This window comes from Dermochelys coriacea, chromosome 15 (assembly GCF_009764565.3).
Source record: "Dermochelys coriacea isolate rDerCor1 chromosome 15, rDerCor1.pri.v4, whole genome shotgun sequence".
Classification (NCBI taxonomy): domain Eukaryota; kingdom Metazoa; phylum Chordata; order Testudines; family Dermochelyidae; genus Dermochelys; species Dermochelys coriacea.
In genome coordinates, this window is record NC_050082.1 from 32,093,326 (window position 1) to 32,108,648 (window position 15,323).

General features: G+C 43.8%; 1 protein-coding gene and 1 long non-coding RNA gene across 8 annotated transcripts in view; one reads left to right on the forward strand and one right to left on the reverse strand.

Moving 5' to 3' along the window:
• The window catches only part of PITPNB (phosphatidylinositol transfer protein beta), an 84,195-nt gene extending 71,699 nt beyond the window's left edge, over nucleotides 1-12,496 (reverse strand). For all 4 annotated transcript variants that reach the window (XM_043497876.1, XM_038373415.2, XM_043497875.1 and 1 more), the window contains exons 1-3: nucleotides 12,370-12,496; nucleotides 5,372-5,402; nucleotides 4,229-4,374 (exon numbers count right to left, since the gene is read on the reverse strand). In XM_043497876.1, coding sequence (XP_043353811.1) covers nucleotides 4,229-4,374; nucleotides 5,372-5,402; nucleotides 12,370-12,389 — 197 coding nt within the window. In that variant the 5' untranslated portion in view covers nucleotides 12,390-12,496. The remainder of the gene's footprint in view (nucleotides 1-4,228; nucleotides 4,375-5,371; nucleotides 5,403-12,369) is intronic.
• Nucleotides 12,497-15,191: 2,695 nt separating this feature from the next.
• The window catches only part of LOC122456838, a 96,278-nt gene continuing 96,146 nt past the window's right edge, over nucleotides 15,192-15,323 (forward strand). For all 4 annotated transcript variants that reach the window (XR_006275930.1, XR_006275932.1, XR_006275933.1 and 1 more), the window contains exon 1: nucleotides 15,192-15,308. This is a non-coding gene — a long non-coding RNA (uncharacterized LOC122456838). The remainder of the gene's footprint in view (nucleotides 15,309-15,323) is intronic.

The window sequence follows — 15,323 nt, forward strand, 5'->3', positions numbered from 1 at the left end:
TAATGGATCAGGAGTAGTTCCAACACTAAAACGTTTATTTCTTTTTTTTAAAGACTGCGAGTTTGTAGCTTATAAAATTGTAATCAGTGGTACAGACTTAAGGTAGTTATAGTACAGACATCTTCACTCAGCTCTGCCCATGCACTTAAAGAATAGCCTGCAACAACCTTCCATGAGTTAGTTGTTCCCTTTCACACGAACTGATCCCACATAACATGGCATTTGTGAGCAATAATTATCTGCTATGTGGTTAGATTGGTACCTCTTGCAACTCAAGTTAGGATTTTATCTGATTTCTCGAGGTGAAAGGCTCAAGTGCCATCTTCAGCAGTAATTTATTTCTATGGCCTGCTTTAATTCTTTAGAACTTCACTACCTCTCATGTTTGATGATACCCAGTTCCTGAACAGATTCCCTTTAAATAGAGAATATTTTCAGTGTCCCATGCCCTGTTAGATCAAGAAAGTAAGCTGAAAAGTCAGTGGGCTACCTGGAGAAAAGAATGAAGGGGCCAAGAACAAGGCCAACAACCTGTGCTGAAGTCCAACACTCAGAACAATCATTCAAGGTTCTTTCTACCTTAAATGGAATGGAAAAGTCATCTTTTCCCTAAAGAATGGCTGGTAAATAAAGATCACCTCTTCACCATGATTGTAGAGTTAGTGAGCTCACACTTCAACAGGTATCACTGGTGACTGACCACATGGAGAGATCCAGAACAAATGGCAAAATAATGTATTGTTATTTTCAAATATTCAACCTTAATGCTTGAAACAGATTTAAATGGACCAGCCAGAGCCAACCCAACAAAAATATTCTAACAACTTCACAGTAGCCACAGCAACCCTGTACATCAAGTTCCGGATATAATTTTCCATATGTTTGTAGTTAGCTCCAACAGATCAGCTCATGTTTTGGCTCATGCTGCCAAGCTGGAACCTCTGTTTGGCAATAAAAAAAAAATGATCTGACATGAACAAGTTTAATCTTGAATAGGAAAACACTGATAAATAGCAAACATGAGATTTTAGTATTTAAAGTGAATAGATAAGGTATTACTTACTAAACTTTACGACCAAATTATTCTAATTAGCAGAAAAAAAGAACGAGGAGTACTTTGTGGCACCTTAGAGACCAACAAATTTATCTGGGCATAAGCTTTTGTGGGCTAAAATCCATCCAATGAAGTGGATGAACTGATCCTTGTCCATGTAGGTCTTGAAATCTGTTTGATTCTACATGGGAGCACTCTTGAGGATGATGAATAAGGATCCATCCTCCTCCCTTGGGAATGGTCAGCAACCTGAGAGAAGTCATATCCACTCCCTCTGCATTCAAGTCAACAACACCTCATAATTAATGGTATTGAAAGCCAAATGATAGAAAATATCTGCAATGGACAGTGGATCTTCATTCATTGCCAGGAGACGTTCAACATCCACCAGTGTAATCTCTGCACTGCCCCAGGTCTGACAAGAAGTCTGAAGCCTTCCCTGCTGTTATTGCCTCACCCTAGTTTGTCTATTGTTCCTGTGCCTTCAGTTTGCCTTTCCCCTTTCTGTTTAGACTACAATCCTTCAAATATGGTATACCTTCCTGTCTAAGGGATATTCCCATCCAGAGATTAATATGTACTAGGACATAGCTAACTCTACGTTTAATTTAATGAATGTGTGTGCACTTGCAAAATTGCCTTTGGGTTTTTCACTTTTTAAGGAGTTTGTCAAACAGAAGAAGTTATTCATGAATAAATTTCTTCATGAATTGATGGAATAGGGTTAGCTAAATTATTGGTGTTTTGCTCAACCAGCTCTAGTTTTAAGTATGTAAAATGCTGAAGTTTAAACATAGGAATTATATCCTCATGTAACACAGAAAGTGGTTATTATATATTCTACTCCCAGGGGAATTTTGCAACAAAAAATTAAAAACTCTGCATTAAAAAATTAAAAAAAAAAAAAAAAAAAAAACTTCACACAATATTTTAAAATTCTTCAAAATTCTGCATATTTTATTTGTCAAAACAACACAGTATAATCACTCCAGTTTCAATTATTTTGGTTATTTATTTCAAAATACCTGTCAACAAGTACGTCAACAATGCAAACAACAGCAAAAAAGATTCCCCCAGGGGTAGACAGTTAACAACTCAGTCCCAGTTGGGGGTGCTCAAGGGGGCTGTGTTGGGCCCGCAGAGCTCAGCGGCAAGGCACCGCCCCAGACACCAGCACCTCCCTCCCCACAGAGCCCAGCAGCAGCAGGGCAGCCCCCAGGCACCAGCACACCCAGAGCCTTTACTCCCCGCAGTTTCTTTACTGTCCCACTGGGGGATGTGTTTTGATACAGCCCTGCCCTCCCTCACCCTTTGCCAAAGCTGGTTGGTTCTCCCAGGCCCTCTCCCGTCCTGGGAGAATGAGGATCAAGCAGAGCTTGTAGCCTCCAGCCCTTCCAGGCTGGGCAATCTGCTCACTTTGAGCTGGGCTCCGCAGAGTCCAGCGGCCCCTAGTAGCAGCCAGAAATTCTGCAGGGTAAACAGGGAATTCTGCTAAATTCTGCATTGCACAACGGCGCAGAATTCCCCAGGAATACTATATTCTGAGAGAACCAGATCAAAAAGTGGAACATTACTGAGTTACAGATCTCTTTTAAAAAAGATAATGCTTATTCTTAGAACATGTGAGCTCAGTGAACTAACTGGAAAGCTGTAAGGAACCCCACATTAAAAGCAGTCTATAAACAAGTCATACTCTAATGCCCAAGTTAAGACTTCTTATTTAATACACATTTCTAAATCACTTAGTACAGAATTATTATTGTGACAGGGGCTCTAGAAACATGACAGGCCAGTTGGGAGGCTCATGTTCATAATTTTTTGGAGGAACAAAAGAAGAGCAGTTTAAACAATTACAAGAGCTGAAAATTCTGATTTCTTGTAAAATGGTAACCTAGATATAGTAAGTCATACAAAACAACACCGGTGACTATCATGCTGAGTAGTCCAACAGAAAATAAGGGAGGAAAGCTTCACTCCTCAAACTTTGGTGAGCAAACTCCACACAAGTCAATTTCTGCTAGCTACACCACCAAATTGTAGCAACACACATAATTACCAGTATCTTCATTTTAAACTGAAGTGGAACAAGTACAGCTTCTTGACGAAATGAAGCCCTGGCACATCTTCATTACCAATTTGTACTGCATACACCTATCAAATTAAACTCTAGCACAAAGCATGGGCTTAGTTGAATCCCATATCCAGTTTAGGTAAGGAAAACGAACGACAACCAAGGAGGAATTCCTTAGGTCTGAAAGTTATATTCCTAACTTTGAAGACTTTGACATTACCAATCACAGAAAACTAGAAGGAGGTTCTGTTCAACAATTCAGTTTCTTCTTAGTCAATTTTTTCTAGGTCTTAACTACAACCTTCTGTTCTATATTATTTAAAACCTTCAAAAAACCATAATAGATACAGAACTGTACTCTTTGGTCCACTGGACAGTCTGTTTACAGTATTGACAAGATCAAAATAGATCAAGGTCCCAGCAGCTGCAGCAAGATTTCAGCAACAACTTTAATAGGCAACTATTAATGAACATTTCCCGTTCAAGAGTAGAAATAGAAGACAACTGTAGCCAAGATATTAAACCACTTTTTATACTAGACACATCACACTGGTACATGTGTCAAAAGCGTAAGCAAGAAAAGGACCTCAGAGGAAATCCTCTTCCGTAATTGTAAAAAGAACAAAACATAGCTCACTGGCGGCAAATATGGTTCAATTTCAGGAACAATCCAGGGACCTGTAGCCTGGCTGAAGTAATCCTCGCATCGCACAGGGAAAAGCATCAAGTAAAGTCTTGTCAAAAATATATGTTAGTGGGGATATCCTGCTGCCATGAATTCCTTCACTAACAAAAGAACAGGCTGAAGTATCACAAGCTTTGGGAAAACTCAAGTATTTAACATGAGCAATTTGATGAGCTGTATAAAACAGCAGAAAAGTCCCCTCTGAATCAAGTGCCTAAAACTTACTTTTTTTGATGTCCAAACCCATTTTATGGTGTGCTCCTCTTCTTCCCCATTACCCTTCATAAGATTCCAAACTGGCTCTAAATATTTCCTGGACAAGACTGAAGTGTATTGTACTTTTACATAATAAAAATAGGAGCTGAGAAATCATGGGTCAGTAATTCCCCCACAGAAAGAACCCAAATAGATCTCTTACCTCTTTAAGTGATAGATTTTGTGGGTATACTGTCCCTTTTCACTATCCTTTTCATAAGGCTCATTTTTTAAGACTTGAATTCCTTCACCACCTCCTGTTTCATTTTTACTAGCTTCTGCCACAGAGTAAAGTTGCCCAACTTGATACTGAAATTAAGAGATACAAAATTTCAACATTAAAATGGGTCAGAGGAAAACTGTTTAGTATGTCAGAATTTAGATATTTTAATTTGACCAGAGAACTTTGTATGGACATAATTACATGCAAGCAAACTGACACTTTAGTTTAAGGAAAGTGCACACTAGAGAATGACAAAACACTGGAAAAATATGTCTAATGGATCATGAAAACAGGCTCTGTGATCTATTTGTTTTCTTCCACATTAATACAACAGCATACAATCGTGGGCCTCACTAGACAGATAAAGAATTTTATTCTTTGTCCTATTAATTTTCCATGATACCCAAGAGAACTACGAAAAACTATTTCTGTTCTGGCAAAAGACACACAAGTATGGCTATTTAAGTGTTTTTAGTTTAGTAAAATTGTTAAATGATTAGTTTTATTTCTAGTGTTGCAGCTTTAACATGCATACAGTTATTCAAGAGGTCACTATACATGTATATAACACAGCTTTCTTTGGAGAAAGCTATTTAGATGGATGGAACTAGGTACCAGAAGGTAAACGAAAGAGGCTGCATTTTCCCTTAGAACAGGAAGTTTTCTGTTCAATTTGGGGGAATGAGCTTTACTTAAGTGCATTTCAGTACCATTTAAATCCTCAGTTTCAGACACTTAAAGAGTGTCCCTATCCCTGTTTTATGGGAGGCAAAAGTATATTAGCTGGAGTCACACAATGCCTCATAGCAGGAAGTTTCTGTAGCAATGAAGAGATTTACAATTTCCTTTTCTTGATCATAAGCACTGTATTGGCTTGGAAGCAGCTAAAGTTTCTTGACCTGTAGTCATTTGTTTGCTTTGAAGTTCACTGAGCTGAGACAAGTTTGCTCTGCCTCACTGATGGGACAGTATCTCACATCTGGTAGACTAGTGGACGCATAGCACAGAACCAACATTTGGATCCAGGCTAATCAGTTTTTAAAATAAGAACAAAGCACAACTAGAAAGGCAAAGAGTACATACCTCTTGCACTGAGCATGGTAAAACCACTCGGCTGAAAGAGAAAAGGAACAAACTGAATGTATAAAATAAGCATCTAAATAGTCATCTGTTCCACAGATATTCATAAAAATGGCAAAATCAATTATGTTCATTGACCTTTTATAAAATACTAGGCAGACAATAAAATTACATAAGTAGAAAGTAATCAACCAAGTACAACCCCATGTTAAATACTTGTTATAAGGCAAAACGTTTGAGTGGTTGAAGCAGGGGAGGAGTAAGGAGACCCAAGAATTATATCCAGCTCTGCTATTGACATGAAGGAACATCTCAGGCAAGTCACTTTAGAGAGTCAGTGTTTAAGACAATAAAGACGGTCAAATCATTTAGTCCGACCTCCTGTATGTCTCAGGCCACTACCACCACCCAGCACTCATGGACCTCAGTTTCCTCATCTGTAAAACAGGAATGAAGCTTTTGTACAGTACCTTGAGATCCTTGAATAACTACTACTGCTGATGCAAAGTAAGGGTTTGTCTACATTGGCAATTTACAGCACTGCAACTTTCACACTGAGGGGTGTGAAAACACACCCCCTGAGCGCAGCAAGTTTCAGCGCACTGTTAGCTACACCCCTCATGGAGGTGACTTTTTAAGAGCGCTGGGAGAGCTTTCTCCCAGCACTGCACAGCGACCACACAAGGCACGTTAAAGCGCTTTAGCGTTGTCAGTGTAGACTAGCCCTAAGATAATGAATGGAAGTGACCACAAGTCTGACTGCACTGAATTTCTTTAATTATTGCAACTATTAAGTACTCATTACAAAAAGTAAATACAGATTACCCTTCATTGAATTTGGGAGAGCAAAGGGTGCGTATGACTGGGCAGGTACTTTACATACAGTGTTGATACATCTAATATAGCAGAGTTAAAAATCACAAATATCAGGAAATAATATTTCAACAGCAACAATTAAGCTTCTGTAATACAATATTTACTAATTCTGTTTTACACTAAAAGCACACGTGTAATAAGGCCAACTTAATATTGCTGTAAAAACCTTAATCACAATTATCGGGAATGTAGAAGTTACCTAAGAATTGACCAACTTAATATTGCATTAAGAAATTCACATTTTTTTTTTAAAAAGTTTGTTTTTCCAAGAAGAGGGGATGGGAGAATTTTCTGTTTTTAAACACCAAACTAACAAAGTGTATAAGGAAAGAAGACAGGAATTAATGCCCCATTTTTGTTGCTCCTAATTTTGGCCACACTGTCAAACTGGGTTAATAAAATTACATCACATCAGTTGCCGCTGGGAAGAGCTGCATCTCTGCAACAGAATGGTACAATTTTCCTGTCAGCAAAAGCTTGTATTTGTAGAATGCTGGAACGGTTGTACACACATCAAAGACCGAATTATTATTATTTTTTGCCACCCACAATTTTCTCTTGCTCCAAATGTTAAAATAATTTTTTGGGCTGAGAAGTTTTCAATTAGACACTTGCTAACTTTTTTAAATACAAAATGCCCCAGCTACAGCTTCTGTGCCTGCATAAGCCTCCAATAAGGCAGAATTTTGCAGTGATGCCACGGGGGGAGGGGGGGGCTGAGATTCAAAAGTCTTTGCTACAATTTTAGCTTCACACCATGCATGCTTAGAAATGGTTTATAATTACTTATAAAAATTATTTCTCCTTTGCCTCAACCCCACAACAAGCTAGGATTTTAATCCCCAAGGACTACCCATACATAGTTTTACTTTTTATACTTCAGCTGCATAAGGATCTTTGAAGTTCTCCTTCCCACAGAGGATATTTTATCCTATCCCATAACTGAAAGCACTTTGCTTGAGCTTTCCAAAAATTCACCTTCAAGCAGAAGCCAAGAACAGAAGATTTCAGCCCTAAAGGTGAATAATTTGGAAAGCTATATGAATGAAACAGGGTGAGTAATAGAAACTAGTTTGTGTCCTAAAAAATAATAATTCACACACCCTAATTCATTTAAGCAATAGTGACTCATTCTCCAGCCTATAACAGGGCACAACATAAAATGAGGTTCAATTTGGGAAAATATAGCTAATAAATACCAGGGGGAAATAATCTGAAATACAGATAGTCAGTGGGAAGGAGAAACTTGGGAAGCAGTAGTTGCAAGGCCTATCGATAGCAGAGAGCACACCAGGTGAGAGTGTGCAAAGGGAGAGACCAGCAAAAAAGGCCAATGAAGTTTTGGGGCATGCGTAAAGCAGTCGCACCACCCTCATCTTGTAGCAAGGAGGAAATTGTCTCTCCTACTAGAGCTGTGGCATGCACAAACTAGGATGCTCTGTGCATCCAATTCTGGGCACCTGACTGCTGAAATTACTGGTACTTGTTCAGTTGTCTCATAGGTATACAATACACAACTCTTTATAAATTCTGGGACTACTCAGAGCTAAGAATTTTGGCCAAGAACATTGCCTCCACAACCCAATCTGTGCCTGAGGAGTCACTGTTTCTATCAGACATAGACCTTACTACAATTATTCATGCCTTTGTCACCCTGAGCTCAGATTATTGCAGCATGCTACACATGATGACAGACTTTGGGATGATTTGGAAGCTAAAGTTAGTAGCAAATGTGGCTGTCCACTTGCTAAATGGGGTTTCCTGCAGGGAGCACATTATACAGCTGATCAGCCCATCTACTGATTCCCAGGAGGAGTTCAAAGTGCTGCTTTGACCTATAAGTGCAAAGTGGTTAATAAAAATTAATTATTATGGCTAGTTAAGTGACAGCCCATCTCCCTATGCATACTGCTGTGGTTGAAAGCAACAGAAATGCTCAAACTGGAGCCACTTTGGTCTAAATAGGAGAAGGCGGTGCTCCTTACTCCAGAACGCACTCCTGGTCACTCCTCAGATTTGTTAATTTTCTGGACTCTCTCCTGGGGCTCATCTTGTCCCCTAAGCATATAGGGAGATTGGTTGATGGGATTAATTTGGAGATGCTGATGATGGGGTACTGTTTACCGGGTTTTGGAGAGCAATTATTTGGAGTCTTGGCTGGCGTCTTGTGTTTACTTGTATTTTAATGCTGTATATTTTTAACTCTTTGTTCCGCATCTCAAGCACTGCAAAGATGCTTAAAATCAAAAATTGGAGCAAATTCTGATAAAAGCAGCATAAACAGTTAACAAGTTGAAATAATTCTTTATGCCAAGACAGTAAAAGTTAAGTATGTAATACTTTCTATAGTATGACAATGACAGTTGTGAAATTTAATCCAAGGGCTTTGGAACACAGTTTGTGCCAAATACAAAATACAAATAAAGTTGTATTATATTGTACTGCACTGAATGGGTATAAACACCAGAAGAAAGGAATTATCTGGAGGGGTCAAAGAGGGCATAAGTAGGTGCAATTATATGCAGCTAAGCAACAGAAAAATTTCAGTACATCACTAGGAAAAACACTCTCCTAATGGAAATGGTGAGAGCCCCATAATTGAACCCTTCAATACTACACTACAAAAACCATTAGAAAACAACACAGGGAACAAGCCTGCACTGGTCAAGGGAGGGAGAGAAATGAAACTGGTCTTTTCAAACAGTGACATCTATAAGTCATCGTGCCAACATTGCAGCCTAGAATCTATGGACTCTTTCCCAACTGCTGTTGTAAGAAGGAGGTTTCTTTAGCTGACTGATTACTCATAACCCATCAGAAGGGAACTGTTAGATGAGTCCATCCATATCCATCCATCTCTATCTCTCACTCTCTCAAACAAGTGGGCCATCTAAACAGCAGAGTCTCAGTGCAGTGATGCTCTGCACAGTCTGCAATGTTCATTTCTATTGGGATGCGATTCTCCCCTCTCATGGAGACTGTGAGGATAAATGAGAGTGGATAGCAAAGTACAACACAGGACGACAGTGTATATTAACCCCAAATCAACAAGATCATCAGTATCTGTGCTATAAAGACAAGTGCTGAAGCATTATTCTGTACATTCTGACTGTTGATGGTGGCCACATTTGACACTCCAGCGCTAACTCATTTTCTTGGCAGAGGAATTTGCTAAATATTGCTTAAGTTGTCACAGCATTAAGTCCTAAAGCTAATGCTGGGGCTCCAAACATCATAAACCTGGCCAGAAGTTCAGGTTATGTACAAGAATGAAGTATGTTCCTTTTAACAAGTCACCATAGTTGACTTGGAAATGCAACATAAGGGAAGATTTATTCTGGCACAATAGGAATTTCTTCAACAAAACAAAAATTCAGTGCAATGCCCAGCAGAGGAAGACACATTTCAAGATAACGGGAATGAGGCAATTACATTTGTTACTAGATATTTTAGACATGGCCTCCAAACATCAACTTTGACATTACTTTGGACAGGGGAAAAGAGCTAATATTTTAAAACTCAGAAACACCATTTTAAGCCAGCTGGCCACTGCCAATTCCATCCCTCAAGTTTGAGCAAAACCAACACTTTAAGGCATTGCTGTATGAAAGGGCTCTAGGAGAAGCTGAGCACTCAGAGACATTGTCAGATATACAAAAACTGCTTAATCTAAGAAAGTGCAAAAATTTGAGTCGGTCTTCGCAATTGACAATTGTTATTTCATCCCAATCTGTTATTGCAGTTTCTAATGCTTCTAGCATTTCCTTTATCTAACAGGTAAACAAATGCATAACACACCACAAGCTGTAATTCCATACTTAAAACTGCTATAGTATCTGCACTTGCATATTTATAGTACAATCTCAACAATTACACTTTGCTCTGTAAACAACAAAATAGAATAGATAAATCTGGCATATTTGTTAAAACCTGTTACCAACACACTGCAATGATACCAAGGGAACATTCTTTCCTTTAGAGAAGAAAACTACAGTTGGTTCTCCTGCTACAAAAAATGAAAAAGGAGTAAAGAATATGTGAAGTACAATCATCATCATTGTTGGTTTGGCAATTATTAGGCCAGGTTCACAGGGTAATTTTAAAAACTCAGTTACTCATGTCTAATATAAATACAGTTCAGAGCAAACCGATAATTCAGATTTATGGATTCAAAGGCCAAAAGGACCATTGTAATCATCTAGTGTGACCTCCTGTAAACAAGTTACAGAATTTCCTCAAAATAATTTCTAGAGCATCTTTTTTAGAAAAATATCAAACCTTGACTTAAAAATAGTCAATGATGGAGAATCCATCATGACCCTGGATAAACTGTTCAAGTGGTTAATTACCCTGTCAAAAATGTACACCTTATTTCCAGTCTGAATGTGTCTAGCACCAACTTCCAGCCATTGGACCATGTTAGACCTTTCTCAGCTAGATTGAAGAGTCCATTATTAAATATTTGTTCCTCATGTAGACACTCCTAGATTGTAATCAAGTCACACCCTAACCTCCCTTTGTTAAGCTAAATAGATTGAGCTCTGTGAGTCTATCACTATAAGGCAAATTTTCTAATCCTTTAATCGCAGTCCTGGCTCTTCTCTGAACCTGTTCCAATTTATCAATCCCCTTCTTGAATTGTGGGCACCAAAACCGAACTACAGTATTCCAGCTGCACTAGAGCAATGCTAAATACAGCGGTAAAATAACCTCTCTATGCCTACTAGAGGATTCCCTTGTTTATGCACCTTAGGACTGCATTAGGTAGCTCTTTTTGCCACAGCATCACATTGGGAGCTCGTATTCAGGTGATTATCTACCACAACATTCAATTTTTTCCTCAGAATCATTACTTCCCAGGACACAGTCCCCATCCTGTAACTATGGCCTATATTTTTGTTCTTAGATTTATACATTTCTATTTAGCCATATTAAAAACATATAGTTTGTGCCCCATTTACCAAGCAATCCCAGATCTCTCTGAATCAGTAACCTGTCCTTTTCATTATTTATCACTCTCCAAATTTGTGTGTCAATTGCAAACTCTTCTAGCATACAACAAACCCTTGCAGGACCTCAATGGAAATACACCTGCTTGATGATTATTCCTGTTTACAATTAGATTTTGAGACATAGCAGTTAGCCAGTTTTTAATACACTTAATGTATACCATGATCATTGTATCCCATTCATCCTTTTAATGAACAAGTCATGTAGTACCAAGTCAAATGACTCACAGAAATCTAAGTATATTAACACTTTTATAGTCATTAACTAAACCTGCAATCTCATGAACACAGATCTTGAGTTAGTTTGACAAGATCTATTTTCCATAAACCCATGCTGATTTGCATTAATGACATTACCCTCCTTTAATTCTTTATTAATGGAGTGCAGCATCAGCTGCCCCAATATCTTGCCTACAATCAGTGGCAGGCTTACAGGCCTGTAATTACTCAGTTCATTCCATTCACCCTTTTTAAAAATTGCCACAACATTAGCTTTTTTCCAGTTGTATGGATCTTCCCCCGTGCTCCATGACTTACTGAAAATCATTCACTTTTGCCCTCTCTAGAATCAGGCTCCAGAGTATTATTTATTACCAATTAAGAACAAACAAGACACTCAGTCCCATATTAGAGACGATTTGAGCATGTGTGGGCAGGTCAGCTAGTCGAAGCTGTTACAGACTGGGTTAGCCTCGCTGGCAGAGGGGAGGCAGGCAGGCTAATCAGTGACCGGGGCAGTATCGCTCAAGGGCATGAAGAAGGCAAGAGCCAGGCACAATAGCCAGTGGAGATGCAGGGCAAGATGGAAACGTGGTACAGAGAGGGGGAAAGGGAGGGGGATTCACCACCTGTCTGCAGGGGGAAGGGAGAAGCCCCGAGGCAGGCGCTGTAGGACCCGACAGGGTGATAGACAGGGCCCCCAGGGGCCCGTTCGGAGAGGAGCCCGGGACAGGGCCGGGCCGGGCCGGGCCGGGCGGCGCAGCGGAGAGTAGCCCGGGACGGGACCAAGGCCGGGACGGGTGGGCGGCGGCGGAGGAGAGGAGCCCGGGACGGGGGGACCCCTCCCCTCGGAGACGATCGATGTGCGGCGCGGTCCATCCCCAGCCCCCGACTCACAATTCCTTGATGAGCACCATCTTCCCGCACGCAGAGCCGCACTGCGCAGGCGCGACCGGCACCGCTTACCCAGACTTCACCGCGCTGTTTCCGGGATCGGAACCCCGCCCCTAAGCAGCAGTTCGCCCAATGCCCAAAGCATAAGCGTGCTCGCGCCAGCCTCCTCCCAAACTAGCCAATGATCGATGCCAGCAGCATCGCAGGTTACCGCCCCTAATCGAGTCCAATGAGGAACCCCGAGCTCCTTCCTCGACCAATCCCTGAGGCACCGGTCCTCGAGAGACTCGCCTCGTTCCTCATCAGCCAATCACCGCCGCCAGGACCCCCCCGTCCTCTACGGCCCCGCCCTCGAGAGCCTCAAGGCTGCTCAGGGGCACACCCGGCCGAGTAGGGCGCCTCCGCCGATAGCGCTGCCTCGTGGGGCCGCCTTCGGTACTGCCCCCGTCGAGCCCCTCGCCTGGGCCGAGCCACGCCCCATATAAGCCCCCACCTCGATAACATGCCTCAGAGAGCGCCCCTCCCCCACCTCGATACCTTCCCTCAGAGCCCCCCGCGCCCCACCCTATAGCGTTCCCCTCCCCCACCTCGATAGCTTCCCTCAGAGCCCCCCGCGCCCCACCCTATAGCGTTCCCCTCCCCCACCTCGATAACTTGCCTCAGAGCCCCCCGCGCCACACCCTATAGCGTTCCCCTCCCCCACCTCGATAGCTTCCCTCAGAGCCCCCCGCGCCACACCCTATAGCGTTCCCCTCCCCCACCTCGATAGCTTCCCTCAGAGCCCCCCGCGCCACACCCTATAGCGTTCCCCTCCCCCACCTCGATAACATCCCTCAGAGCCTCCTGTGCCACACCCTATAGCGTTCCCCTCCCCCACCTCAATAACATCCCTCAGAGCCTCCTGTGCCACACCCTATAGCGTTCCCCTCCCCCACCTCAATAACATCCCTCAGAGCCCCCCGCGCCACACCCTATAGCGTTCCCCTCCCCCACCTCGATAGCTTCCCTCAGAGCCCCCCGCGCCACACCCTATAGCGTTCCCCTCCCCCACCTCGATAGCTTCCCTCAGAGCCCCCCGCGCCACACCCTATAGCGTTCCCCTCCCCCACCTCGATAACATCCCTCAGAGCCTCCTGTGCCACACCCTATAGCGTTCCCCTCCCCCACCTCAATAACATCCCTCAGAGCCTCCTGTGCCACACCCTATAGCGTTCCCCTCCCCCACCTCAATAACATCCCTCAGAGCCCCCCGTGCCACACCCTATAGCGTTCCCCTCCCCCACCTCGATAGCTTCCCTCAGAGCCCCCCGCACCACACCCTATAGCGTTCCCCTCCCCCACCTCGATAGCTTCCCTCAGAGCCCCCCGCGCCACACCCTATAGCGTTCCCCTCCCCCACCTCGATAACATCCCTCAGAGCCTCCTGTGCCACACCCTATAGCGTTCCCCTCCCCCACCTCAATAACATCCCTCAGAGCCCCCCGTGCCACACCCTATAGCGTTCCCCTCCCCCACCTCGATAGCTTCCCTCAGAGCCCCCCGCACCACACCCTATAGCGTTCCCCTCCCCCACCTCGATAACATCCCTCAGAGAGCGCCCCTCCCCCACCTCGATAACTTCCCTCAGAGCCCCCGCACCACACCCTATAGCGTTCCCCTCTCCCACCTCGATAACATCCCTCAGAGCCCCCTGCGCCACACCCTATAGCGTTCCCCTCCCCCACCTCGATAACATCCCTCAAAGCCTCCTGCGCCACACCCTATAGCGTTCCCCTCCCCCACCTCGATAGCTTCCCTCAGAGCCCCCCGCACCACACCCTATAGCGTTCCCCTCCCCCACCTCGATAGCTTCCCTCAGAGCCCCCCGCGCCACACCCTATAGCGTTCCCCTCCCCCACCTCGATAACATCCCTCAGAGCCCCCCGCGCCACACCCTATAGCGTTCCCCTCCCCCACCTCGATAGCTTCCCTCAGAGCCCCCCGCGCCACACCCTATAGCGTTCCCCTCCCCCACCTCGATAACATCCCTCAGAGCCCCCCGCGCCACACCCTATAGCGTTCCCCTCCCCCACCTCGATAACATCCCTCAGAGCCCCCCGCGCCACACCCTATAGCGTTCCCCTCCCCCACCTCGATAACATCCCTCAGAGAGCACCCCTCCCCCACCTTGATAGCTTCCCTCAGAGCCCCCCGCACCACACCCTATAGCGTTCCCCTCCCCCACCTCAATAACATGCCTCAGAGAGCGCCCCTCCCCCACCTCGATAACATCCCTCAGAGAGGCCCCCGCGCCACACCCTATAGCGTTCCCCTCCCCCACCTCGATAACATCCCTCATAGAGCCCCCCGCGCCACACCCTATAGCGTTCCCCTCTCCCACCTCGATAATATCCCTCAGAGTGCCCCTCCCCCACCTCAATAACATCCCTTATAGTGCCCCCCGCGCCACACTCTATAGCATTCCCCTCCCCACCTCGATAACATCCCTCATAGAGCCCCCCCGTGCCACACCCTATAGCATTCCCCTCCCCCACCTTGATAACATGCCTTATAGAACCCTCCAGTAGAGTCCTCCTCCCCACTTGGGTAGCATCCCTTATCGAGCCCCCACCCCCAAAAACACAGATCACACCCTATAGAGCAGGGGTTCTCAAAATGGGGTTTGGACCCCTCGGGGGGGTCACAAGGTTATTACATAGGGGTCGTGACTTTCAGCCTCCACCCCAAATCCCGCTTTGCTTCCAGCATTTATAATGGTGTTCAATATGTAAAAAAGTGTTTTTAATTTATAAATTGGGTCACACATTTTTTTTAATCTCATCATTTTTAGATCCCAAAAAGTCATGAGATTTGTGTGACTCATGAGTTTTGAATGTTTGGACCTGGCCGTACTCCTGATGCAACAATTTATATATCCTCCTGTCTAGAGCTTTTCGAAAAAGGTAAGTTGATTTTGT